Source organism: Salmo salar, chromosome ssa24 (genome assembly GCF_905237065.1).
Source record: "Salmo salar chromosome ssa24, Ssal_v3.1, whole genome shotgun sequence".
Classification (NCBI taxonomy): Eukaryota; Metazoa; Chordata; class Actinopteri; order Salmoniformes; family Salmonidae; genus Salmo; species Salmo salar.
In genome coordinates this window covers 25,276,163-25,303,607 of record NC_059465.1, presented here as the reverse complement: position 1 = coordinate 25,303,607, position 27,445 = coordinate 25,276,163, and the positions used below count along the sequence as shown (strand labels likewise).

Here is a 27,445-nt window from a genome sequence, read left to right as displayed (position 1 = left end):
GAGATGTAAACAAATTTGTGACAACATTTTAGAGAAATAAGCTTTTTGTGCGTATGGAACATTTCTGGGAACTTTTATTTCCGCTCATGAAACATGGGACTTAGATGCTGTAGTTCTGTATGATAGCCACATTAGTGGCTAATTAATATTTCATTTTGGGTGGTGATTACAGGAGAATTTATTGATAAAAGTTACTTTTCTGAGAGAGATTAACGTTGTTATCAAAACGTCAAGCCTAAACAAAAAAGGGAATACCTAGTCAGTTGTACAACTGAATGCCTTCAAATGTGTCTTCCACATTTAACACAACCCCTCTGAATCAGAGCGGTGTGGGGGGCTGCCTTAGTTGACATCCACAGGGAACTGCCTCACTCAGGGGCCAAACAACATATTTTATCTTGTCAGCTCAGGGATTCGATCCAGCAACCTTTCAGTTATTGGCTCAGTGCTCTAACCACTAGGCTACCTGCCTCCCCGCTGTATACAAAGTTGTTTTAATATCCCCTATGGTGGAAATGGTGGGAAAAACAATTGGAACCATTTCCGTGTTTGACCGCTCGATTTTATGGGTATTATTACTCATACTGTGGTACTCAATATAGGGGACTGTCACACATGCAGAGGCGTAAAAGCTGTGTGCAATGCAGTGATGGCGTCAACTTACTGCCTATCATAGTGATTTATATAGGGGGCTGTCAAGCAATTGTTTCAGGGCATGAGGGCAAGCACACTACCTTATGAACCTCTACCACTATAAAGCTGAACAAAGAAGTCTGTCTTCTGCACCATTATTGTCACATTATATTTTAAGTGTGCGGAGTAGTTTTATTCTATCCAGTCCCATCTGTGTTTAATACCCACACACCCTAGCCTAAAGCTGCAACTTCTCATTATAGAGGGGAAATATTCAATGTATAATTTAATGTATGGGAATAGCTATAATACAGGAGTAGTCTGAACTAAATTGTGTGTATATATGGGTTTGTGTATGGTGTCATTGATTGTTTATGTGCACTGGGAACAGATCACACCTTGTGGACTGCCTGGAATGTGTCAGAAGATGGGCTCTAATGAGTTTGTCAGTGGCACTACGATGTTACATTACAAATGGCTGCCTTAATGAACCTTCCTCAACAGACAACTAGCTAGAGGTCCACTTCAACATCGTCCAAATAAGGTTTCAGATGGTTCTTTACTTAATCCATCTGCTTTGGTGTCATTTCATCGTCTCCCTCCATGTCCAACACTTCGCCTTGCACTCGGCCTTGAAGAGGAGAAGGATGGGCTGTTTTAAAATAAGTAACTGTAGATGCATCATGAAGGATGGCTCAGGGGTGATAAACCTGGCAGCCATTGGAGATTCAGATGGATTCCTGTCACAGTTAAAGCCTGTGCCATCTGAGAATGTGCCACTGAATGCAGAGATCCTCCTCTCCTTCAGCACGTCAACCATTCACTGAGCAGGGACAGACTGCACAGATATGGTTGCCTGTTTGACAGTCAGGTATTTACTTTTTCGTAAAAATCTTCATAGTTAAAAAATATATATGCAGTATTTTGTGTTGGTCAATATTACATACTGTAAAGCATCGATATAGGCCTAAGTCTTTACAGAGGACCCCAAAGATTAATTCAATAATTTTTTATTTACTGGACAGGTTTTATAGAAATAACACGTACATCAGTCATTACATAAACTATGGAAGACATGAGGACAAATAAATCCATGACAACAACAGCTTGCAGACACAATCTGTTTCATATTGTGGTAAGCAGAAGGCGTAATTCAGAAGTGTCATTATTGTTGTCTGTGCTCAACACTAACATCAGCTTTCCCTAGTCCTAGAGTACACCTACCCCCTGACATCAGCTTTCCCTAGTCCTAGAGTACACCTACCCCCTGACAGTAGCTTTCCCTAGTCCAGAGTACACCTACCCCCTGACATCAGCTTTCCCTAGTCCTAGAGTACACCTACCCCCTGACATCAGCTTTCCCTAGTCCTAGAGTACACCTACCCCCTGACATCAGCTTTCCCTAGTCCTAGAGTACACCTACCCCCTGACATCAGCTTTCCCTAGTCCTAGAGTACACCTACCCCCTGACATCAGCTTTCCCTAGTCCTAGAGTACACCTACCCCCTGACATCAGCTTTCCCTAGTCCTAGAGTACACCTACCCCCTGACATCAGCTTTCCCTAGTCCTAGAGTACACCTACCCCCTGACATCAGCTTTCCCTAGTCCTAGAGTACACCTACCCCCTGACATCAGCTTTCCCTAGTCCTAGAGTACACCTACCCCCTGACATCAGCTTTCCCTAGTCCTAGAGTACACCTACCCCCTGACAGTAGCTTTCCCTAGTCCAGAGTACACCTACCCCCTGACATCAGCTTTCCCTAGTCCTAGAGTACACCTACCCCCTGACATCAGCTTTCCCTAGTCCTAGAGTACACCTACCCCCTGACATCAGCTTTCCCTAGTCCTAGAGTACACCTACCCCGTGACAGTAGTGCTCCACTGTAGGCCCAACACTTTGGTGGAGACATCCACATGCAGATCTGGGTGGAAAATCCCTATGCCTGTCCCAACTCCTGTGCCCTGGGGGATGTGGGTCCTGGCACCATCGTCCTCTCCCTCAGCGCCATCACCTACTTCATCCAGGGTAAATAGTGTATCCACATCTACAGACAGGTGACAGCAGATGCCTTACTATATTACAGTGTGCCCTCTTTTAAACCCCTTCTATCCTCCCCTCGCCTCCTTCCCGTGCTCCTTTCTGCAGGGTCCTCTACTCCGCATCCATTCAGGACAGGCAGTGGAGTGCAGATCGCTCCAGAGGAAAGTGTGTGGTGCATGCTCGGTTACATGTTCACTAAACGCAGAAGGAATAGAGGAGCAGAAGATACATCTCCCTGTGAGAGGAAACCCTGTGAAGGGTGGGATAGTATAAATGGTGAATGAGATGGTGGGAGATAAAGAAAACTTGCACTTTTATTTAAGTGCCATTCTTCCTGAGTTGCTCTATGATGAGACAGACAATATTTCTAGTGATGGAACTGATATTTATGCAGGACACATGATTTTCTATCTGTTCTTGAGTGGGTTAATAGCAGTGGGGTAGCATTAAACAACATAACTAAGAACCAGACTAACATCTGAAACAAAGCAATTTCTCCATTTAGTTTAAAGAGCCAATGCAGCTGTTTTTATCTCAATATCAAATCATTTCTAGGTAACAATTAAGTACCTTACTGTGATTGTTTATTTTTGAGCATTTTAATTGAAAACAAATTGCTTGTAAGCAAAGAGCAATTTTTTAAGCAGGAATTTAGCTAGGACTGTCTGGGGTGGGGGGTCTGAGTGGGGAAGGGAAAGCAGAAAACTAGCTGTTATTGGCAGAGAGTTTTGGAACTCTTATTGGGCTATTAACTAATTTACTGCCTGGTGATGTAACCAGGTAGGCCAAAACTTAAACCCACCAAAACACGAAGAAATTTCAAACGGCTCTTACACAAAGGAAATATCATACTTTTCACAGTATTATTCCAACCTCAGTGTGGAAATATATATATATACACACAGTACCAGTCAAAAGTTTGGACACCTACTCATTCAAGGGTTTTTCTTTATTTTTACTATTTTCTACATTATAAAATAATAGTGAAGACATCAAAACTATGAAATAACACATGGAATCATGTAGTAACCAAAAAAAGAACAAATCAAATTATATTTTATAGTTGAGATTTTACAAAGAAGCTACCCTTTGCCTTGATGACAGCTTTGCACACTATTGGCATTCTCTCAACCAGCTTCATGAGGTAGTCACCTGGAATGCATTTCCATTAACAGGTGTTCCTTGTTAAAAGTTAATTTGTGGAATTTCTTTCCTTCTTAATGCGTTTGAGCCAAACAGTGGTGTTGTGACAAGGTGGGGGGGGGGTATACAGAAGATAGCCCTATTTGGTAAAAGACCAAGTCCATATTATGGCATGAACAGCTCAAATAAGTTGTTCATGACAGTCCGTCATTACTTTAAGACATGAAGATCAGTCAAGAACATTTCAAGAACTTTGAAAGTTTGTTCAAGTGCAGTCGCAACAACCATCAAGCACTATGATGAAACTGGCTCTCATGAGGACCGCCACAGATAAGGAAGACCCAGAGTTACCTCTGCTGCAGAGGATACGTTCATTAGAATAACTGAACCTCAGATTGCAGCCCAAATAAATGTTAAGTAACAGACACATCTCAACATCAACTGTTCAGAGGAGACGGTGTGAATCATACCTTCATGGTCGAATTGCTGCAAAGGAACCACTACTAAAAGGACACCAATAAGAAAAAGAGACTTGTCTGGGCCAAGAAACACGAGCAATAGACATTAGACCGGTGGAAATCTGTCCTTTGGTCTGATGAGTCCAAATTTGAGAATTTTGGTTCCAAAAGACATGTCTTTATGACACACAGAGTAGGTGAACGGATGACATTTGCATGTGTGGTTTCCACCATGAGGTATGGAGGAGGAGGTGTGATGGTGCTTTGCTGGTGACACTGTCTGTGATTTATTTGGAATTCAAGGCACACTTATCCAGCATGGCTACCACAGCATTCTGCAGCGATACGCCATCCCATCTGGTTTGCGCTTAGTGGGACTATCATTTGTTTTTCAACAGGACAATGAACCAAAACACACCTCCAGGCTGTGTAAGGGCTATTTGACCAAGGAGAGTGATGGAGTGCTGCATCAGATGACCTGGCCTCCACAATCACCTGATCTCAACCCAATTGAGATAGTTTGGGATGAGTTGGACTGCAGAGTAAAGGAAAATCAGCCAACAAGTGCTCAGCATATGTGGGAACTCCTTCAAGACTGTTGGAAAAGCATTCCTCATGAAGCTGGTTGAGAGAATGCCAAGAGTGTGCCAAGCTGTCATCAAGGGAAATGGTGGAAACTTTGAAAAATCTCAAATCTAATTTGATTTGTTAACACTTTTTTAGTTACAACATGATTCCATGTGTTATTTAATAGTTTTGATATATTCACTATTATTCTACAATGTAGAAAATAGTAAAAATAAAGAAAACCCATGAATGAGTAGGTGTGTCCAAACTTTTGACTGGTACATATATATATATTCATAAAACATTTCTGGAGGATCTCAAAAATAGATAAGATTACAGTCAATAGTTTTTTTAGTATACATGTGCATTTGTTAAAATAATCTAAAATCAATTTATTTTGTTAAAATAATATTACAAAAGACAAGTTAGACAAATTGTTAATGTATGTGTAGGACACTGGGGCTTTGTGCGTAGCTTAAAACCCTCTTCAAACACAGGAAAGGAGAATGGAAAAATATGGCTTTTTAATACATGTTATTTCTATCTGAAGTGCTGTCGCAATGAATGTCACATCACCCAAGACCACCAAACTCTGCTGTGGTTAATATAAGCCCATGTGTCAATGTTGTGGAAAATTAGATCCATATTTTGCCACCACAACAATAACATATTTTGTACATAATGCCTTCAGAAAGTATCCACACCCCTTACGCTTTCCACATTGTTGTTACAGCCTGAATTTAAAATGTATTAAATTGAGTTTTTTTGTCACTGGCCTACACACCCTTCATTAAAAATGAAAAGATGAAATGTCTTGAGTCAATAAGTATTCAACCCCTTTGTTATGGCAAGCCTAAATAAGTTCTGGAGTAATAATTTGCTTGAGTCACATAAGTTGCATGGACTCACTGTGTGTGCAATAATAGTGTTTAACAGGATTGTTGAATGACTACCTCATCTCTGTACCCCATACCTATAATTATCTATAAGGTCCCGCAGTCAGGTAGTGGATTTTAATCATAGGTTTAACCACAAAGACCAGGGAGGTTTTCCCAATGCCTCGCAAAGATGGGCAAAAATTAAAAAGCAGACATTGAATGTACTGAAGTTATTAATTATACTTTGGATGGTGTATCAATACACCCAGTAACTACGAAGACACAGGGGTCCTTCCTTACTCAGTAGCTGGAGAGGCACTAAACAGCTCAGGGATTTCACTACGAGGCCAATGGTGACTTTAAAACAGTTAAGAGATTAATGCCTGTGATAAGAGATTAATGCCTGTGATAGGAGAAAACTGAGGATGGATCAACAACATTGTAGTTATTCCACAATACTAACCTAATCGACAGAGTGAAAAGGAGGAAGCTAGGGGTATGAATACTTTCTGAAGGCACTGTACACAGACTGATATTATTTAAGGCAGTCTTCATAGGCAGACTACTTATAGATGATAGTTATCAGCACATTGCAAAATGTTGAAGCTGAACCAGTGTATCAGACCTCCAAGCATTCAGTCCATAACAACAGTCATTTTAGTCACATAGGATAGAAAAGGTAAAATCACAGTTAACATTCAGACATGCAGGAAAATAGTTATATATATATATATATAAATAAATAAATAAGAGAGAGAGAAAGAGAGGGAGAGAGTATGTCATTCTATAAAATATATAATACAACAGGGAACCTTTTAACCATCTTTGTAGTGTTAAAATTACAAAATATTACATTACAAAATAGAACAAACCAACCAGCTGGATGGATAACACAAACAAATGATGATCCTTCAAAAGATCATGTTTGGAGACATCTACTGGTGTAAAAGTATGCTGAATATGTATGCCCAAATCTGAGAACAACACCTAGCTTCTTACTTCTGGTGCTTGCACCAAATAACCATCAAATGGGTTTAGAACTTATAGCATATAAAACTTCCAGAATCTGCTACACCTATCCAGTTCCTTGAGATCTGTAATTACAAAAAAACTGACAGAATAGGAGATGTATGTTTTTTGAGGACATAATCATCACTCGTTTCCTTCTCAAAACCCATTGGAGGAGAAGGTCAGAGGGGAGGGACCTCTGGCTTTCTCATCCAATGGGTTAAGAGAAGGAAACGAGTGAACGAGGGGAGAGGAAACTTGGGAGTATGCAATTGGGATGGTTGGTTGAAGAAAGAGACCGATCCCTCAGTAAGCCATTTCTCCACAAGGGGGAGCCAGATTACTAGTTTAAATTGGACAAACACCAGTCAGACAGTGCTGAGGACTTTCTCCATCACCAGGTCTCCTTCAATAGTGACTAGACTAGCACGGTCATCACAGAGAGGATCTAGTGCTTTGGGTCATGTAAGGGAAAAATGCATTACAAAGTAGCGTATAAAAAAAATGTATTGGTATTTTATTTAAAGTACTACATTTATCTTATAGTTATTTCTTCATATTTGTGAAAACTGTGCGGTACGGTCCTCCTTATGGCTCCCAGTTCAGCCGGTGCTCCAGGATGACTGCAATATATTTTTAGAGTTAGTCCACAAGCTTCATTGCAGAGGCCTCAATTAAAACTCATCTTCACCAGTCGTAATGGCTCTCTATCACAACTTGCTCATAGACACCAGCACACACCCTGAAAGAATGAAAAGTGGCAGAGTAAGACCTGTGTGTGTGTTTGATGCATTACTATTGTGTGTGCGCGTGCCCTTTCTGGTTTCTCACCTGTTACTGCGCAGTAGACCATTCAGGGATGTGGTGCCGTCTCTACTGACAAACAGTCGCAGGTTACTGTCTGAGGAGGAAATAAACACACCAAGAGACAAATCAAACAGTACAAAAGAGACAAGTTATGTACAAAAAGAGCCCCCCAAAAATGTAGTGGACAAGTGAAAGGGCAGGGTGAGGTTGGGGCTCCATACCTTCAGTGTTACTTATGTCAGCAAAGTTCTGGCTCTGGATGATCTTTTCAACAATATCGTCGGCATCGATGCGGGTGTCATTCACCCAGGAGGGATGGCTCTCCACGGAATCCTGCTTCCTCCTGCCACAGGGTGGAGGGAAAAGGCCCAGTCAGGCAACAGTGGATAAACAGCAGTCATACAAATAGCAACAGTGTTCCACTGACTGTTCCACTCGTTTTTTTCATAGATTGTCAAAACAGACACACTGGGCTAAACACATCTGGTGAGTGGAAGGTCTTGCCTGGGGGGTTTGTTGGATGGCAAGACGGGCCGGGGGGGTCGAGGGGGTCTCTCTGGCCTCTCTCCCTCTGTTGGAGTGTCTACTGTCACACTGAGGCCCCCAGATGTGCCGCTTCCTGTGGAGGTGTTCCTCCTGTGTGTGAGGTCAGACATACTAGAGGAGCAGGAGTGCTCTGTGCTGTAGCCTGGGGGACAAGACATTTACATTACAGACTGAGATCACACCTGAGATCCTACTCAGCTAGCTGGTATAGCTGGAGTTGCAAGAGTGCCCCGACTGGAATACATCCCCTGGGCTAGCTGCCTGGGTCTGGTCTGACTCCTCTGGAAGACCTGACACCAAACAGAGCCACACCTCAATTAGTTAGAGTCTCTCACCATGTGTCCCATACCTAGGTTAACTGTTTAGTGGTGATGGATTATCATAACATACCCACTGTTACCAGGTTTGAGCGGATCCATGTGGCTTGTCGTACCTGAGCTGATGATCGAGGGCCTGGGCTTCATGGACCGGCCCCGAGAAGTGGGCCAGTTAGGGGTTCCAGTGCCCTCCCCCTTACAGTCCAGCTGGAGGACATGGTCCTGGCCTGAGATGGAGATGGACTTGGCTGTGCTGTGGGCACTGCAAAAAAACATGACTGGTCAGTCCACATTATACTGTGCAATGTTAGGCTTGCTTGATGGGCTAATTGACTCCCCTTTGGGGGGTGCCAGAGTCACATCTTCTATGCATGACGATGAATGATAGATCAGAGATTTGAACATGTCAGGTCACTCACGTTTTAAAGCACGGATCTCCAGATAGGAGGGCCATCCCAATAGTCACCTTCAGAGAAAATCCAGACAAAATCTACTTTTATTACAATAAGAACATATAAAAAGTAGGACAACAAGTAATGTTTGCACTAGCTACAGTATATCAAAGTTCAGCTGAGGTGCTGAGCATCAACAGCCCTGGGTGATCAGTGGGACGGGTGGTGTCCTTTACCACAATACAAAGTCACTAAGTATAAACTTTATCAGTTTTTCTGCACAACCAAACAAAACCCAACCGTGACAAAGTCCCAAGGTCAATAGTCCTGACTCCTGCCCACCCTAGCACAGTCCCTTACCTTCAGTATGGAGTTGTCCTGCCTAGTATTCTTGGTGTCGTATCCCTCCAGCAGACAACAGCGGACTGCATAGCCCGAGCCAGCGAACTCTGCCATGTTGAGGTCAGTAAAACCCAGCTGAGGGAGAAAGAACAGTTACTTTCACTACAGTAGTTTTAAACCTGCATATACTGTGAGGTAGCCATGACATTTGACATTTAGGTTTTCTAGCCCTAAGGGACTGGATGTAGAGAGATGGCTCCAGATTCTTAGTCCTCCTGTTTTTTTGTTTGAATCTCAAGTTATCCAAGAGAAGTCTAATTTCCTTTTCTCCAGGTTACATTTCCTCAAAGCTATTGTTTACAGATGTGTGTATTTAAGGGTCCCTGGCAACCTTAGAGAGTGCATCATCTATAAACTTTCCCCAGCTTTATTTTAAGTTAATTTACAATGAACAAAAATATAAATGCAACATGCAAAGTGTTGGTCCCATGTTTCATGAGCTGTAATAAATGATCTCAGAAATGTTCCATACGCACAAAGAGTTTATTTCTCCTAAATTCTGTGCACAAATGTGTTTATATCCCTGTTAGTGAGCATTTCTCCTCGCCCAAGATAATCCATCCACCTGACAGGTGTGGCATATCAAGAAGCTGATTAAACAGCATGATCATGACATACTGTAGGTGCACCTTGTGCTGGGGACAATAAATGGCCAGTAAAATGTACAGTTTTGTCACAACACAACACCACAGATGTCTCAAGTTGAGGAAGAGTGCAATTGGCATACTGACTGCAGGAATGTCCACCAGAGCTGTTGCCAGATAATTGAATGTTCATTTCTCCACCATAAGAAACCAGTACGCAGTACGTACAACCGGCTTCAGACCCGCGGACCATGTGTAACCATGCCAGCCCAGGACCTCCACATCCGGCTTCTTCACCTGCGGGATCGTCTGAGACCAGCCACCCGGACAGCTGATGAAACTGTGGGTTTGCACAACCAAAGTATTTCTGCACAAACTTTCAGAAACCGTCTCTCATCTGTTTCCTCATCCTCCTCACCAGGGTCTTGACCTGACTGCACGTCGGCATCGTAACCAACTTCAGTGGGCAAACATTCACCTTCGATGGCCACTGGTATGCTGGAGAAGTGTGCTCTTCACGGATGAATACTGATTTTAACTGTACCGCGTCATGTGGACGAGTAGTTTGCTGATGTCAACGTTGTGAACAGAGTGCCCCATGGTGACGGTGGGGTTATGGTATGGGCAAGCATAAGCTATGGACAACAAACACAATTGCATTTTATCAATGGCAATTTGAATGCAGAGATACCGTGATGAGACCCTGAGGCCCAGTGTCGTGCCATTCATTCGCCGCCATCATCTCATGTTTCAGCATAATGCTCGGCCCCATGTCGCAAGGATCTGTACACAATTCCTGGAAGCTGAAAACGTCCCAGTTCTTCCATGGCCTACATACTCACCAGACATGTCACCCATTAAGCACATTTGAGATGCTCTGGATCGACGTGTACGACAGTGTTTTCCAGTTTCCGCCAATATCCAGAAACTTGGCACAGCCAATGAAGAGGAGTGGCACAACATTCCGCAGGACACAATCAACAGCCAGATCAACTCTATGCGAAGGAGATGTCGCTCTGCATGAGTCAAATGGTGGTCACAACAGACACTGACTGGGTTTCTGATCCACGCCCCTACATTTAAAATATATATATATCTGTGACCAACAGATGCATATCTGTATTCCCAGTCATGTGAAATCTATAGATTAGGGCCTAATGAATTTATTTCAAATGACTGATTTCCTTATATGAACTGTAACTCTGTAAAATCTTTGAAATTGTTGCATGTTGCGTTTATATTTTTGTTCAGTATAGTTTACTCAGCTTATACATAGTGCCAAAGTTGTAGCTTGTGTTTGTAGAAGTGGGGTGACTGATATGAATGTTTAAAATGTCTTAACAGCAGTGTTGATGTGTGTTGACATCAGGCAACAGTAAATTGTAATGTGTTTATGGCTATAGGGTGGGATGCTCAGGAGGAGTGGGCTCTTACCTTTGAAAACGTTTTTCCTCCTTTGAGTTCCTGTAGTGAAAACAGGAAAAGGGAGATGACTGCTGAGCATTGACAGTCTGGCACACAGTGGAGTGTGTGTTTAACACTGATCTATGATCAGATTACAGAGGCTACAGAGTTCACACTATCAGGGGTGTGAATAGTGAATGGAAAGATAAATAACCCAGTGGTACACGCAGGAAATGGTAGTCCCTGATGTTCACAGACAAAGAGATAACAGCATAGAGCTGTGTGTTGCTTAGACAGGTCCCCCAAAAGTCAGAGACAGACAGACAGACCTTCCGCACAGAGACCCGACAGATGGCGGGATCCAGCACTCCAGTCATGGGGTTGGTGCTCATTTTACACACAAAGGTAAACCTCTTCTTCCAGCAAACACAGTTCTCCTGAACCTCCTCTCTGTGGGACAAGAGGACAGGAATCAGAGAGGGCATGGCACTACAGTACAGCTACATCAACCTCAATAAACTGTTATTAGTGTCAAGGGAGTTAATGACAGTCATTACTGTTTGAGTGGTCTCACAATAAGAAGTCACTAATTCGACGGCACGTAAGACATCACTTGTGCTTTTGCCCTCGCTCTTCAACGTTTTGCTCCAGTTTTAGTAAAAGCAAACTTGTTGTTGAGGAAACAGTGAACAATAGCCTGTGGGCTTCTGTAAAAACAGAGTTCACATTGTAAATAGGCCAGTGCCTGACGTCACCCTGTCCGTCCATACATTCAGGGAAATGGCTGAGTATACAGAGAAGGAGGGTTGATGTAAAAACAGTCCTGGTGATAATCTGTCTACTTCCCATTTTAACTCACTTCATACTCTCCCTTTCCCAACTGAACTGAATGTAACCGTTGTCATGATTACAGTCATGCCCCGTACCTGGACCCAGCCACTCAGAATGCACAGAAGCAACTCAAGTGAATCCAGGGCTTAATGTGGACTCTAGAAATAATGAATAACTTACAGAGCATGAGGAGCTAATGTAAATTTACAGGGCTGGATATGCATGACTCATCATCTCCAATGTAAACAAACAGCCATGGATACACCAAAACTAACAATTCACAGAGCAGAAAAGTAGTGAGGTGGACAGATCAGCCTGTTTACTGTAGTGTGTACATATTGCCTTGTGGGAGTGCTCAAACAATCAGGTATTACCAGACTGCAGCTGACATCACCACAAAGCATACACAGTGAAACAACCATCCTTCAGTTAAAACCCAAACACCCTTTAAGTGAGAAGGGTATATCCATTTGAATTCAATCACTTTTTGACAGCACCCCTTTTGATTTGAACGAAACCTTCCTTACATACACTGCTCAAAAAAATAAAGGGAACACTTAAACAACACATCCTAGATCTGAATGAATGAAATAATCTTTTTAAATACTTTTTTCTTTACATAGTTGAATGTGCTGACAACAAAATCCCACAAAAAGAATCAATGGAAATCCAATTTATCAACCCATGGAGGTCTGGATTTGGAGTCACACTCAAAATTAAAGTGGAAAACCACACTACAGGCTGATCCAACTTTGATGTAATGTCCTTAAAACAAGTCAAAATGAGGCTCAGTAGTGTGTATGGCCTCCATGTGCCTGTATGACCTCCCTACAACGCCTGGGCATGCTCCTGATGAGGTGGCGGATGGTCTCCTGAGGGATCTCCTCCCAGACCTGGACTAAAGCATCTGCCAACTCCTGGACAGTCTGTGGTGCAACGTGGCATTGGTGGATGGAGCGAGACATGATGTCCCAGATGTGCTCAATTGGATTCATGTCTGGGGAATGGGCGGGCCAGTCCATAGCATCAATGCCTTCCTCTTGCAGGAACTGCTGACACACTCCAGCCACATGAGGTCTAGCATTGTCTTGCATTAGGAGGAACCTAGGGCCAACCGCACCAGCATATGGTCTCACAAGGGGTCTGAGGATCTCATCTCGGTACCTAATGGCAGTCAGGCTACCTCTGGCGAGCACATGGAGGGCTGTGCGGCCCCCCAAAGAAATGCCACCCCACACCATGACTGACCCACCGCCAAACCGGTCATGCTGGAGGATGTTGCAGGCAGCAGAACGTTCTCCACGGTGTCTCCAGACTCTGTCACGTCTGTCACGTGCTCAGTGTGAACCTGCTTTCATCTGTGAAGAGCACAGGGCGCCAGTGGCGAATTTGCCAATCTTGGTGTTCTCTGGCAAATGCCAAACGTCCTGCACGGTGTTGGGCTGTAAGCACAACCCCCACCTGTGGATGTCGGGCCCTCATACCACCCTCATGGAGTCTGTTTCTGACCGTTTGAGCAGACACATGCACATTTGTGGCCTGCTGGAGGTCATTTTGCAGGGCTCTGGCAGTGCTCCTCCTGCTCCTCCTTGCACAAAGGCGGAGGTAGCGGTCCTGCTGCTGGGTTGTTGCCCTTCTACGGCCTCCTCCACGTCTCCTGATGTACTGGCCTGTCTCCTGGTAGCGCCTCCATGCTTTGGACACTACGCTGACAGACACAGCAAACCTTCTTGCCACAGCTCGCATTGATGTGCCATCCTGGATGAGCTGCACTACCTGAGCCACTTGTGTGGGTTGTAGACTCCGTCTCATGCTACCACTAGAGTGAAAGCACCGCCAGCATTCAAAAGTGACCAAAACATCAGCCAGGAAGCAAAGGAACTGAGAAGTGGTCTGTGGTCACCACCTGAACAAGCACTCCTTTATTGGGGGTGTCTTGCTAATTGCCTAAAATTTCCACCTGTTGTCTATTCCATTTGCACAACAGCATGTGAAATTTATTGTCAATCAGTGTTGCTTCCTAAGTGGACAGTTTGATTTCACAGAAGTGTGATTGACTTGGAGTTACATTGTGTTGTTTAAGTGTTCCCTTTATTTTTTGGAGCAGTATATTTAATGAACCATTGTACAAGTGCACAAAAAGTTACTTTCTGGACCTGATTGCCAAAACATTCAAGAGATAAGGTGCTCAAAGTTTAAAAACTTAGCATATTCAACCATACCATGAGACATCCATGTCTTCATCACTGGAAAACATAAACTGTTGAGTTTGATATCATTTAAAACCTTACAAACAGGGTTGTTAAACTATTTTATAAAACGTTTTTTTTTTTACCTTTAATGTCAATGATCTAAAAGCGCATAAATTCAGATGTTTTACATATTCGCATATGTTGGAGCTTAGACCCTATTTTACACCTAAGGTTTCTGTGTTGTGTGAATATGGGTGGGTGTCAAGTTTGGGCTGACACATTTTTTCAAATGGCACCATAAAGATAGTTTGACGTCCACAGAACAGAGAACGTTGTCTTGAACGGGAACATCTGTTGTACATTATCTTGTCAATCCTACATAGGAAACCTATTGAAATCATAAGAAATATAGACAATAGAATAGAAATGACCATTTAAGTTGACATTCGACAGTGGACTGGCAGTCATCTTTGTGGTAGTAATTAGAATTTAAAATGTCAATTCAATTTAAAATGTCAATGGTGTACCAGCTAAACTGCAGTGGTCTGAAGGGATAGGTCCATTCTATGAATTGTATTTATATTATGGAAATGACACCCACCCTGTATTCAAGAGCATGTGGTGTCTCAACCAATGGCGGGCACAACACAAAAACCTCTGATGTGAAAAAGGGTCTAAGCTACAACATATGTGAATATGAAAACAAATCAGAGTTTACGCATTTAGACAATTCACGTTCAAATTTTAAATATATTTTGTTAAACGTGGTTTGTACGCTTTTAAAATTATATTCAACTCAACTGTTTATCTTTTCTCGTAATGAAGACATGGATGTATCATGGTATGGTGGGGTATGCAAAATTATTTAACTTTATCTCCTGAATGTTTGGCATTCAGGTCCAAAAAGTAACTGACTTTTTTGGTTTAAATCAAAAGGGATCCTTTCAAATAGTGATTGAATTCAAATGGATTTACCCAGAAGGCAGCAAATGCAGCAGGCTTCCTGAGCAGTTGTACCAACAGAGGCATACCTGGGACTAGCCATAAGCACACTGTTTTTGAAATAAGCACAGGGGAGTACTTCGGCAAGCAGCAGAAAAGAAACTCACTGCCATAGAGGTCGGGTGCAAAGAGGCAGAATTTGCCCTGTGAATAGCAGTCAGTTAGCACATGGTCCCTAACCAGCTGACACATTTCTTGTATTGACTATAGAGCTGCAGAGGGGCTTCAGTAGTGGTGCGTAGTGGTCCGGCTCCTTGCAGGGCACAGGGCCAGGGCATGTGTTCCTACTCCATGCCATGCAAGGGAGTGGCATCATAGGATCATCTGCTCAAAGAAATGTTCCAGGGGAGCCACGTGATGCCTGCAGTACCTCTACATCAGGGACAGCATGTTCCCAAATGCACACACAGCTTTTACTATGCAGACCCTGAATATCAATGTCACTCTTTAGGCATACCAGAGACGGAAGAGGAAGCGAGACATCTTACTCGCTCCTTTTTTCTGGTTCATATTCAGCCAATGAACTAAGCAGACCCAGCTGCTATCACATTGGTGCCTATGGGAGCACCACCCCTTAAGTGACCATTTTTGTCCAATGGTAAACGACTGGGACATCTTCATTTATCCACCATCTTGGGCATACTATCTGAAGTCACAAGACTGATAGAGTGATACAATGCTGGACTAGTATAGGGCTGTACGCTCTCTGCATCAACACATGGCTAAAATGCAAAAGATGTGATCCAACCTTCCACATAGTGAATATAGAGGACTGTTTAAGTTGATAACGTTTTTCCCTTCTCTAGTATGGTTTCGGTTCCAAAACCAGCTATGGTGTGTTAGGCCAATTTGGCCAAATAAAATCCTGTTGTTTACATGAAAAACTGCTGCTTTGTATTACAAAAACAGATTCCAACAATTTGATTGGCTCTAAACCTTTAGTCATAGTAGGCCTATACAGACTCCAACAAATTGCATGTCTTTAAACCTTTGGTCATACTTAAATGTTGTTTAAAATGCATTAGACATCCCCATTTCCACTCTTAATGATTAATCATGTACAGTCTATAATTGCAACGAAACACATTTTATACAAGTATTCTAGTTCACTGCCATTTTAGATATTTTTCCTCACATTGGTTCTTTATATAGTTGTCTCTTTGTTTTGCATTCCTTGGTTCTTTGCCACACACATACTTCTCAAGTTCTTACCAAGAGCACCACGCTAATCACTGCCCACCCCCCTCAATAAGTCTCTGAAAACGTTCTCAGCCACATTCCATAGAGCAGGTGGCTTTATTAAACTGCCATGGCAACCACACACGCCTCAAATCCAACTACAACGTTGAATCAAAACAGGAGTGAATGAGTTAGAGCACTGAGGAGAGAGAGGATGGTCAAAAATAGAAAACTGAAATATTACATTTACATACAAGTATTCAGACCCTTTACTCAGAAGTTTGTTGAAGCACCTTTGGCAGCAATTGCAGCTTTGAGTCTTCTTCGGTATGACGCTACAAGCTTGGCACACCTGTATTTTGGAAGTTTCTCCTATTCTTCTCTGCATATCCTCTCAAGATCCGTCAGGTTGGATGGGGAGCGTCGCTGCACAGCTATTTTCAGATCTCTCCAGAGATGTTCAATCGGATTCAAGTCCAGGCTCTGGCTGGGCAACTCAACAACATTCAGAGACTTGTCCCAAAGCCACTCCTGAGTTGTCTTGGCTGGGTGCTTAGTGCTCTGGAGCAGATTTTCATCAAGGATCTCTCTGTACTTTGCTTCGTTCACCTTTCCCTCAATCCTGACTAGTCTCCCAGTCCTTGCTGCTGAAAGAAATCCCCACAGCATGATGCTGCCACCACCATGCTTTAAAGTAGAGATTTACTCCAGATGTGACGCTTGACATACAGGCAAAAAAGTTCAAGGTTTCGTCAGACCAGAGAATCTTGTTTCTCATAGTCTGAGAGTCCTTTAGGTGCCTTTTGGCAAACTCCAAGCGGGCTGTCATGTGCCTTTTACTAAGGAGTGGCTTCCGCCTGGCCACTCTACCATAGAGGGCTGATTGGTGGAGTGCTGCAGAGATGGTTGTCCTTCCGGAAGGTTCTCCCATCTCCACAGAGAAACTCTGGAGCGCTGTCAGAAAGACCATTGGGTTCTTGGTCACCTCCCTGACCAAGGCCCTTCTCCCCTGATTGCTCAGTTTGGCCGTGCAGCCAGGTCTAGGAAGAGTCTTGGTGGTTCTAAACTTCTTCCATTTAAAAATGATGGAGGCCACTGTTCTTGGGGAATTTCAATGCTGCATAAATTGTTTGGTATCCTTCCCCAGATCGGTGCCTCAACACAATCCTGTCTCAGAGCTCTACGGACAATTCCTTCGACCTCATAGCTTGGTTTTACTTATGTAAAACCATATGGACAAAAAGCATATTTCTCTCCAATTTTGGGCACAATTTTCTTTACATCCCTGTTTGTGAGCATTTCTCCTTTGCCAATATAGCTCATCCACCTGACACGTGTGGCATATCAAGAAGTTGATTAATAAATCCTCTCTGGGATAGGCGTCCTGCCAGCGGGACACCTGTCGACAACTTCCGGTGAAATTGGAGGGCGCGCAATTCAAATAAATAATCATAAGAATTATGGATATTAAACATCTAGGTGTCTTATATCGGTTAAAAGCTTAAATTATTGTTAATTTAACTGCATTGTCCGATTTACAATAGGCTTTAAAGAGAAAGCATGCCATGCGATTGATTGAGGACGGCACCCCATATAAAAATATTTTTCAACCAGCACAGGCTTCATAAAATCACAAATAGCGATTAAATATTCACTTACTTTTTGAAAATCTTCCTCTGATTTGCAATCCCAAGGGTCCCAGCTACAACATGCATGGTCGTTTTGTTAGATAAAATCCTTCTTTATATCCCAAAAAGTCTGTTTAGTTGGCGCCATCGATTTGAGTAATCCACTCGTTCAATATGCAGAGAAAGGAATCCAAAAAGCTACTGCTAAAACAAGTCAAAATACAGTTTTATTTAATCCTCAGGTACCCTAAAATGTAATTAAACTATAATATTTCATACAGAAAGAAGTATGTTCAATAGAAAAGTAAAATTAGCAAGTGCATGCACAGACTGATTTCCAACTCTGACTCCCAGTACCAAAACTAAATTCTTCCTCGTTTGGGAAGAAACAAGCCTGAAATCTTGAACAAAGACTGTTGACATCTAGTGGAAGCCATAGGAATTGCAATCTGGGAGCTGGAATTGCATAGGACCCATAGCTTTCCATTGAAAGAGCATGGGCTCTCAAAAAGAAAATTCTGGTTGGTTTTTCTTTGGATTTTCTCCTACCATATCAATTGTGTTATGTTATTTTAACATTTCGACAAACTTCAAAGTGTTTTCTATCCAATGGTACCAAATATATGCATATCCTGGCTTCTGGGCCTGAGTAACAAGCAGTTTACTTTGGACACATCAGTCAGACAGGAAGTGGAGAAAAATAGACCCTAGCCTGTTTAAACAGCATGATCATTAAACAGGTGCAGCTTGTGCTGGGGACAATAAAAGGCCACTAAAATGTGAAGTTTTGTCACAGAACACAACGCTAGATGTCTCAAGTTGAGGGAGCGTGCAATTGCTCATTTCTCTACCATCGTTTTAGAGAATTTGGCAGTGCGTCCAACAGGCCTCCCAACCACAGACAACGTGTAACCACACCAGCCCAGGATCTCCACATCCGGCTTCTCCACCTGCGGGATCGCCTGAGAGGGGGTGCTGAGAAGTATTTCTGTCTTTAATAAAACCCTTTTGTGGGGAAAAATGTATTCTGATTGGCTGGGCCTGACTACCCATGGCTGCACCCCTGGCCAGTCATGTGAAATCCATAGATTAGGGCCTAATTCATTTATTTCAATTGACTGATCTCCTTATACGAACTGTAACTCAGTAAAATATTTGAAATTATTGCATGTTGCGTTTATATTTTTGTTCAGTATATTTCAGGCAACAACAGAACAAAGGGAGTTCTGTACTCCCCAGGCCCTATGATAACACACAATCTCTATCAAAGACATTGGGACCACCAATGGTCCATCAGTCTCTGTGTTTCTGAGTAGACCTTGTTTCCTGCACTCGGGTTACAGAGATAAACCAGAGACAGAATTGCCAGATAACTCAAGCAGATAAATTGTCTCCATCCAATCTGTTATATAATCCTCAAAAAGAGGCTTAAAAGGGGTGCATAGCACACCCGGGTCTTGTATCATTGCAGGGGAAGTGGAGTGGAGGGCAACATTCTTTTTAACTCTGTTTATCAATGACAACAGGCATAGGAGAAAAACATCCGGTGAACAGTAATCATAGTAAGGGTTATCATGATGATTTAGTTTGTTTTTGTGCTCTTTCAAAGGCCCTACACAGTTCAGAAGTTCAATTAGGGCTTACTGCATCATATGGTTTTCTACAGAGCGCCTATCGGAAAGTCCAAAAGAATGGTGGGGGAATCTTAAAAAAATGTGGGTGGCTTTTGACAATTTCTTTGGATTCCTCATGTCTCATTCATTGTTAGAAGTTTGGTCCAAATCAGATGTTAAGTACTATATTTTTGGAATATTATATGAATCCTATAAATTAAAATAAAGTGGGGGGGGTGTTCTCTGGACATCTAGGACAAATATGCTGATGACCTCAGATCCAAGAGACATAACACAGGTCCCCCTAAATCTTGTTTTTGTGCAGCTACCTTTCATGTGAAGTCACACACCCCTCTACCAAACACTGAAATCCCCAGAGGAGCATCCCTTTCCTCCCCAGCCTACTCTAAAACAAACACTCCCAGATCAAATACCGGAATCATTTTGTGTTCCCATTTATATTACTAAAGTAAACAATGACCTAGGTTCTAAACCAGAGGAGGAAGTTTGACCCTTAGAAACCTGTCCCAGTTTTACTTGCGTGAACATTAAGCAGTGGTTAGGACTGCCAAAGGAAACCCCTAATAGCATTTCTGAAGAAAACAAATCAACACTCCTTGCAATAGTTATGCAATGTTTCATATATGTAACATCGGGTAGAAAGGGGTGCAAACCACCCAGTTTCAACAATATCTATTTCTGCATTGTGAACTGCTTGCACTAAAACGTAAACATTAATCATGAAATGTAACTCATTATTTCTGAAACCCAAGTTTAAAAGCAGTATCATATATATATTGCACAAGTTGTTTATCTTCAGTGTGTCCTTATTTGTGCATTGCAAAATTTCCATGCACCCCATGTATGAAATACAACACGCCAGAGAATAAATACACAGTGCTCACTCTATGCAAATATTAACAAACAATACTTTTGAGAAAATGGTAATTGTTCAACCAGTCTGACTTGCAGTATTCAAAACTTCCCACTCTCATTGGTGTCTGTCAGATATGTTACAATTAAGGGCAGTTTGCTCACTTTTTTCACGTGTAAATTGGGACCCATAGACAGTTAACACTCAACTATATCTTTAATAAAGAAATCCAGACTTAATGTAGATGTTTATTATTTGACGTGATATACAAACAATGTAATTGTATATAAAGCATCATAAAAATGTTAGCCCTTAATCATGACTCTCAGTTCATTACACATTTCACATTCTGTTACATTATAGCCTTATTCTAAAATTGATCAAATTTAGACATTTTTGCAAATGTATAAAAAAAATGAAATACCTTATTTACATAAGTATTCAGACCCTTTGCTATGAGACTCAAAAATGGAGCTCAGGTGCATCCTGTTTCCATTGATCATCCTTGTGATGTTTCTACAACTTGATTGGAGTCCACCGGTGGTAAATTAAATTGATTGGACATGATTTGTAAAGGCACACACCTGTCTATATAAAGGTCCCACAGTTGACAGCGCACGTCAGAGCAAAAACCAAGCCATGAGGTCGAAGGAATTGTCTGAGAGCTCTGAGACAGAATTGTGTTGAGGCACAGATCTGGGGAAGGGACCCAAAACATTTCAACAGCTTTGAAGGTCCCTAAGAACACAGTGGCCTCCATCATTCTTAAATGGAAGGTTGCAACCACCAAGACTCTTCCTAGAGCTGGCCGCCCGGCCAAACTGTGCAATCGGGGGATAAGGGCCTTGTTCAAGGATGTGACCAAGAACCTGATGGTCACTGACAGAGCTCCAGAGTTCCTAGGTGGATATGGGAGAATCATCTCTGCAGCACTCCACCAAATCAGGCCTTTATGTTAGAGTGGCCAGATGGAAGCCATTCCTCAGTAAAAAAAGCACATGACAGCCTGCCTGGAGTTTGCCAAAAGCTACCTAAAGGACTCAGACCATGAGAAACAAGATTCTCTGGTGTGATGAAACCAAGATTGAACTCTTTCTGAATGTCCTTGAGTGGCCCAGCCAGAGCCTGGACTTGAACTCTATCATCTCTGGAGAGACCTGAAAATAGCTGTGCAGTGACGCTCCCCATCTGACAGAGTTTGAGAGGATCTGCAGACAAGAATGGGAGGAACTCCCCAAATACAGGTGTGCCAAGCTTGTAGCGTCATACCCAGGAAGACGCAAATCTGCAATTGCTGCCAAAGGTGCTTCAACAAAGTGCTGAGTAAAGGGTCTGAATACTTATGTAAATTTGAAATGTCTAGATGAGGGAGAAAAAAAATATCTAATCCATTTCAGAATAAGACTAATGTAACAAAATGTGGAAAATGTCAAGGTCTGAATACTTTCCGAATGCACTAAGTAATTTGACGAAGGTGTCTTCTGTACAAGGGAGTTTTGTTTGAACATTAACACGTGAAGCTTGTGGTACGGTTTTGTTTGAACATTAACACGAGAAGCTTGCGTTACAGTTTTGTAAGCCCATGTTCAAATTGATACAACTTTTTTAGGGTTATTGTCCCCACTTGGCCAAATCTCCATGTTACAGCACGGGTTTAGGGAAGACAGGGACCACCTGTGCTAATAAGCTAGCTAGCATGCTCCGAACACCTGTGTGTAATGGAAGAAGGCCATCAGAAACAAAAAACACTGTCGGCTGCAACTGTGATCAAGTCGGTTAAGTGTACAGTAAGTGTATATTTTGCATTTATGAAATTATTTTTTATATGATATTAAAGTGCTTTATGTTTCTATAACCGTATCGCAATTGAGAATCGATTCACGTTTAGATGGAGTATTTGGCTGTCTTGGCTGCGAGAGCTAGTCTACCTCTAAAAATAACATACAAGGTACTTGGACCTTAAGTAGTAACGGTAGACTCCTTAAGAGTACATCTTGGGCTACATAAAGTGTGGTTTGCATCACTGAACGACCGCAACAAGAATTAAGTGGCTATACTTTGACCTGCTCCACTACAGCCCCGTCGATGTTAATGGGGGCCTGTTCGGCCCGCCTTTTCCTGTAGTTCACGATCAGCTCCTTTGTCTTGCTCACATTAAGGGAGAGGTTGCTGTCCTGGCACCACACTGCCAGTTCTGACAACCTCCCTATAGGCCGTATCATCGTTGTCAGTGATCAGGCCTACCACTTGTGTTGTCAGCAAACTTAATGATGGTGTTGGCCACGCAGTCATGGGTGAACAAGGAATACAGGAGGGGACTAGGTACTGTCGTGTCTTTGGCTATGCCGGATTAAGTGATATGACATGCTAACCTATAAAATCCTTTCTCTGTAATTAATATTACCTGATTAAGCTAATCATGTAAATGTAATTAACTAGAAAGTCGGGGCACCACGGAAGAACGTTTATAGAGCCGTTATCTTCCGAATAAACTCTTAAAATACTTAGTAATATTTTACATCGGTAGCAGTCAATATTAACCCTTATCTTATTTTCAGTCTCATAATGAAAGTTGTAAATTCTTGGCTATCTTCACGAACCCTGGCTAACAAGTTGAATCAGCAATACAAAATGGGGTTTAATAATTTATTTATTAAATAAACTAAGCACACAGAATTACAAATACACAGAATACAAATGATGTCATACAGAAAACGTCCCGGTGGACGGAACATGTATCATGGCTGGTTACACAAAGGAAAGGGGGTTGGGCTTGAATGAAAGAGCGGGAAGACTTAGGAACAAAGAAACAGCAGCTATGCTATCGTAAATACATTATCTTATGCATTACTAAATTACCGCCCATTTGGAAAAGGAAAATGCAATAAATATTTACTCTGAGCTGCGCTTCGGTAGGTTGGTCGTAGATGCTGGCCGTTTTGGCCAACAGATCTTCCTGTCCTCGGAAGAATGTCTCTGGTGGTACATTGGATACGTGGTGGTATCTTCGTCCGTCTGTTAGACTGGATCCGTCGTCCGTCCTTTCCTAGCCCACGTCTACAGCGGCCGCTAGTAACTCAACAGCTAGGAAGTATCACTTCTGTAGTGAATAAGCTCAAAGTTCATACCATTCGCCACCAAAGCTCACGCCGAGGTTGGCTTAGTTCTGTACTTGACATGTGTTCTTCTAACGTAGAGGCTGCAGACCTCACGTACTGGAACAACGTGGTTATCTTTTCGTCAAAGGCTTATATAGTGGAGAGGGGGAAGGATGTGTTTCATCGTTTATAACCCCTGTCTCTTCACAGGGGTGGGCCACTGATCAAGCAGGGCACTTTCCTTATGAAAACCCAATTCTCTCATTTGGAAGCTAAAATTACATTTAATCTCCTAACAAACAATTTCAATATCAAACATTTCAATTGCATAACAATTCCATGTTACTCTGATAACTAGAGGGTGTATACTTTCTCAGGTACCATTTATGTCGTCCTGTCATCAGTCATAATGTCTCAGATGACAACCGAACTGACATACATACTCATTACGTTCCCAAGCACATTTCCAACTGGTTTTATTACCAAAATATGGTTCCTTTTCCCCATTTGTTTGATGTTCCCAGACTCTCTATATTTAACACAGGCTATTCAAGTCCTTCAGTAGGGTCAGAGAGCGGAAGGGAGAAAGGTATTTATGGGGGGGGGGGTCATAAACCTTACCCACAGGCCAACGTCATGACAGTACACACCCCTGAGGGGTCCCAGTGTTAAGGATCAGTGTGGCAGATGTGTTGTTGCCTACTCTTACCACCTGGGGGTGGCCCGTCAGGAAGTCCAGGATCCAGTTGCAGAGGGAGGTGTTTAGTCCCAGCGTCCTTAGCTTAGTGATGAGCTTTGAGGGAATGCTGAGCTGTAGTCAATGAACAGCATTCTCACATAGGTGTTCCTTTTGTCCAGGTGACAAAGGGCAGTGTGGTGTGCAATAGAGATTGCATAATCTGTGGATCTGTTGGGGCTGTATGTGAATTGGAGTGGGGCTAGGGTGTCTGGGAGAATGCTGTTGATGTGAGCCATGACCAGCCTTTCAAAGCACTTCATGGCTACCAACGTGAGTGCCACGGGGCGGTAATCATTTAGGCAGGTTACCTTCGCTTCCTTGGGCACAGGGACTATGTCGGTCTGCTTGAAACATGTAGGTATTACAGACTCGGTCAGGGACGACACTTGACAATTGGTCCATGCATGCTTTGAGTATACGTCCTGGTAATCCGTCTGGCCCAGCAGCTTTGTGAATGTTGACCTGTTGACCTGTTTAAAGGTTAAGTTCACATCGGCTACTGAGAGCATTATCAGTCATCCAGAACAGCTGGTGCTCTCATGCATGTTTCAGTGTTGCTTGCCTCGAAGCGAGCATAAAAGGAATTTAGCTCATCTGGTAAACTCGCGTCACTGGGCAGCTCGCGTCTGGGTTTCCCTTTGTAATTCTTAATAGGATGTAATGCTAGGGTTGCACAATTCCAGGAACTTTCAATAAAATGTCCTGGTTTTCCAGAAATCCTGGTTGGAGGTTTCCAGACATTCTGCTTATCCTCCAACCAGGATTTCGGGTAAAACAGGGAATTTATTTTAAGTTCCTGGAATTTTGCAACCCTAGCAATGACTGACATAAATCCAACAATGTTAGACATACTTTGAAATTATTTGTACACAGACATTGTTTACTAACAATGCAGTAAAAACAACGTTATGCTGGGGTAAGAGTGGTATGAGGCATTTAAAGTTAACATTATGACTGCAGTTTGGTAATAGATTGCTATATTGGCCATGCGGCATTCGCACAGCAAACACAAAGCAACATTCTACCTTGATGAAGTTGCAACAAAGTCTCCACCGTCCAACAATGTCAGCTTGCAGAACAATACCCCATTCACGAAAGGCACAGCAGTCAGCTCCTCCAATGTCAAATGTGTCTGAAACTTGAATTTCTTATTTTTCGCAAAAAAAGCCATTGAAGGGTATTGTAATGGACGTGTAAACAATGACAAAACGATATAGCTGATGATGGCAACGTTTAGAGATTAAAACAGCCTACACTATTTATTCAGCCTATTCAATTCGAAACAGATGTGGTGACTATAACCCACTGAAACAATCTGATATGACTTACCATTACAAAACATTGGTTACATACCTTGAGACTGACCAGTGTGTATTGGCACCTCACAACTTTTTCTTCTGTGTGCTTGATGCGATGCTGACTCAAATGCTCTTGACTGACTACTGACCAGTCTTGAAATCTTGGAGTACAATACCATGTAGAACAAGAACCACATTTTTCAGGCACTTTTCTGTTCAAACAGCCTCTAATTCTTTTATCATGACATTTTCTCTCTTTTCCACATATCGCAAGCTAAAGCTAGGAAAAAATGCAATTGACATGCCACCGGTAACCCACACAGTAAATTGGGTATGGTTCTAGTATACTACGAACCAATACAAAAATTGCTCAATTAGGTCCGCCCCTGGATGCTTTCGCTCACTGATTGTGTAGGCTGGTGCTCCCATCGACGAGGTGAATACGACCCCTTGTGGCTATGCATAAGAGGTGGAGAGGTACGTCTCAGGACGGTAACTATAAACATCCGCTCAGTAGCCTACGTCTAATCAGTTGTGTAAAGTACTTGAGTGAAAATACTTGAAAGTACTACTTATGTAGTTTTTTGGGGTATCTGTACTTTACTTGCTATTTATATTTTTGACAACTTTTACTTCACTACATTCCTAAAGAAAATCATGTACTTTTTACTCCGTACATTTTCCCTGACACCAAAAAGTTCTCTTTACATTTTGAATGCTTAGCAGGACAGAAATTGTCAAATTCCCACACTTACCAAGAGAACATCCCTGATCATCTACTGCCTCTTATCTGAGGGACTCACTAAACACAAATGCATTGTTTGTAAATTGTCTGAGTTTAGGAGCGTGCCCCTGGCTAACCATAAATAAAATGAAAATTGTTCTGTCTGGTTTGCTTAATATAAGGAATTTAATATTACTTTTACTTTTGATACTTAAGAACATTTGAGGATTTACTTTTGATACTTAAGTATTTAAAACCAAATACTTTTAGACTTTTACTCATGCAGTATTTTACTGGGTGACTTTTACTTGAGTGATTTTTCTATTAAGGTATCTTTACTTTTACTCAAGTAAATCAAAATCAAATCAAATCAAATTTATTTTTATATAGCCCTTCGTACATCAGCTGATATTCTCAAAGTGCTGTACAGAAACCCAGCCTAAAACCCCAAACAGCAAGCAAAGCATGTGAAAGAAGCACGGTGGCTAGGAAAAACTCCCTAGGAAAAACTCCCTAGAAAGGCCAAAAACCTAGGAAGAAACCTAGAGAGGAACCAGGCTATGAGGGGTGGCCAGTCCTCTTCTGGCTGTGCAGGGTGGATATTATAACAGAACATGGTCAAGATGTTAAAATGTTAAAATGTTCATAAATGACCAGCATGGTCAAATAATAATAATCATAGTAGTTGTCGAGGGTGCAACAAGCACGTCCGGTGAACAGGTCAGGGTTCCATAGCCGCAGGCAGAACAGTTGAAACTGGAGCAGCAGCACGGCCAGGTGGACTGGGGACAGCAAGGAGTCATCATACCAGGTAGTCCTGAGGCATGGTCCTAGGGCTCAGGTCCTCCGAGAGAAAGACAGAAAGAGAGAAAGAGAGAAAGAGAGAATTAGAGAGAGCATATTTAAATACACACAGGACACCGGATAAGACAAGAGAAATACTCCAGATGTAACAGACTGACCCTAGCCCCCCGACATATAAACTACTGCAGCATAAATACTGGAGGCTGAGACAGGAGGGATCAGAAGACACTGTGGCCCCATCCGATGATACCCCCGGACAGGGCCAAACAGGCAGGATATAAC

The 27,445-nt window shown here is 42.4% G+C and overlaps 1 protein-coding gene across 2 annotated transcripts; it reads right to left on the bottom strand.

Moving 5' to 3' along the window:
* Positions 1–7,229: 7,229 nt before the first annotated feature.
* On the bottom strand, positions 7,230–26,233 carry LOC106585450 (protein FAM102A). 2 transcript variants are annotated; one of them, XM_045707072.1, is made up of 10 exons: positions 25,691–26,233; positions 11,511–11,631; positions 11,212–11,241; positions 9,152–9,268; positions 8,819–8,865; positions 8,516–8,661; positions 8,041–8,224; positions 7,758–7,879; positions 7,561–7,630; positions 7,230–7,471 (listed from the first exon to the last, which is right to left on the bottom strand). In XM_045707072.1, exons 2-10 carry the CDS (start codon positions 11,571–11,573, stop codon positions 7,417–7,419), a joined length of 834 nt encoding a protein of 277 aa, XP_045563028.1. In that variant the 5' UTR covers positions 11,574–11,631; positions 25,691–26,233; the 3' UTR covers positions 7,230–7,416. The 2 variants fall into 2 exon arrangements, with proteins under 2 accessions (XP_045563028.1, XP_014027137.1); XM_014171662.2 differs by lacking the exon at positions 25,691–26,233 and having other exon boundaries at positions 11,511–12,506.
* Between the last annotated feature and the right edge of the window lie 1,212 nt (positions 26,234–27,445).

What these genes read in the sequence shown, in the direction of transcription:
- LOC106585450 (XM_014171662.2), bottom strand. Translation starts at nt 11,666, where the DNA reads ATGCCCTCTCTGATTCCTGTCCTCTTGTCCCACAGAGAGGAGGTTCAG. An exon ending in GGAGATCCGTGCTTTAAAAC is followed by an intron (nt 8,662 to 8,818) that starts GTGAGTGACCTG and finishes GTTTTTTTGCAG; the next exon opens with TGCCCACAGCACAGCCAAGT. An exon ending in GGTCTACTGCGCAGTAACAG is followed by an intron (nt 7,472 to 7,560) that starts GTGAGAAACCAG and finishes TCATTCTTTCAG; the next exon opens with GGTGTGTGCTGGTGTCTATG.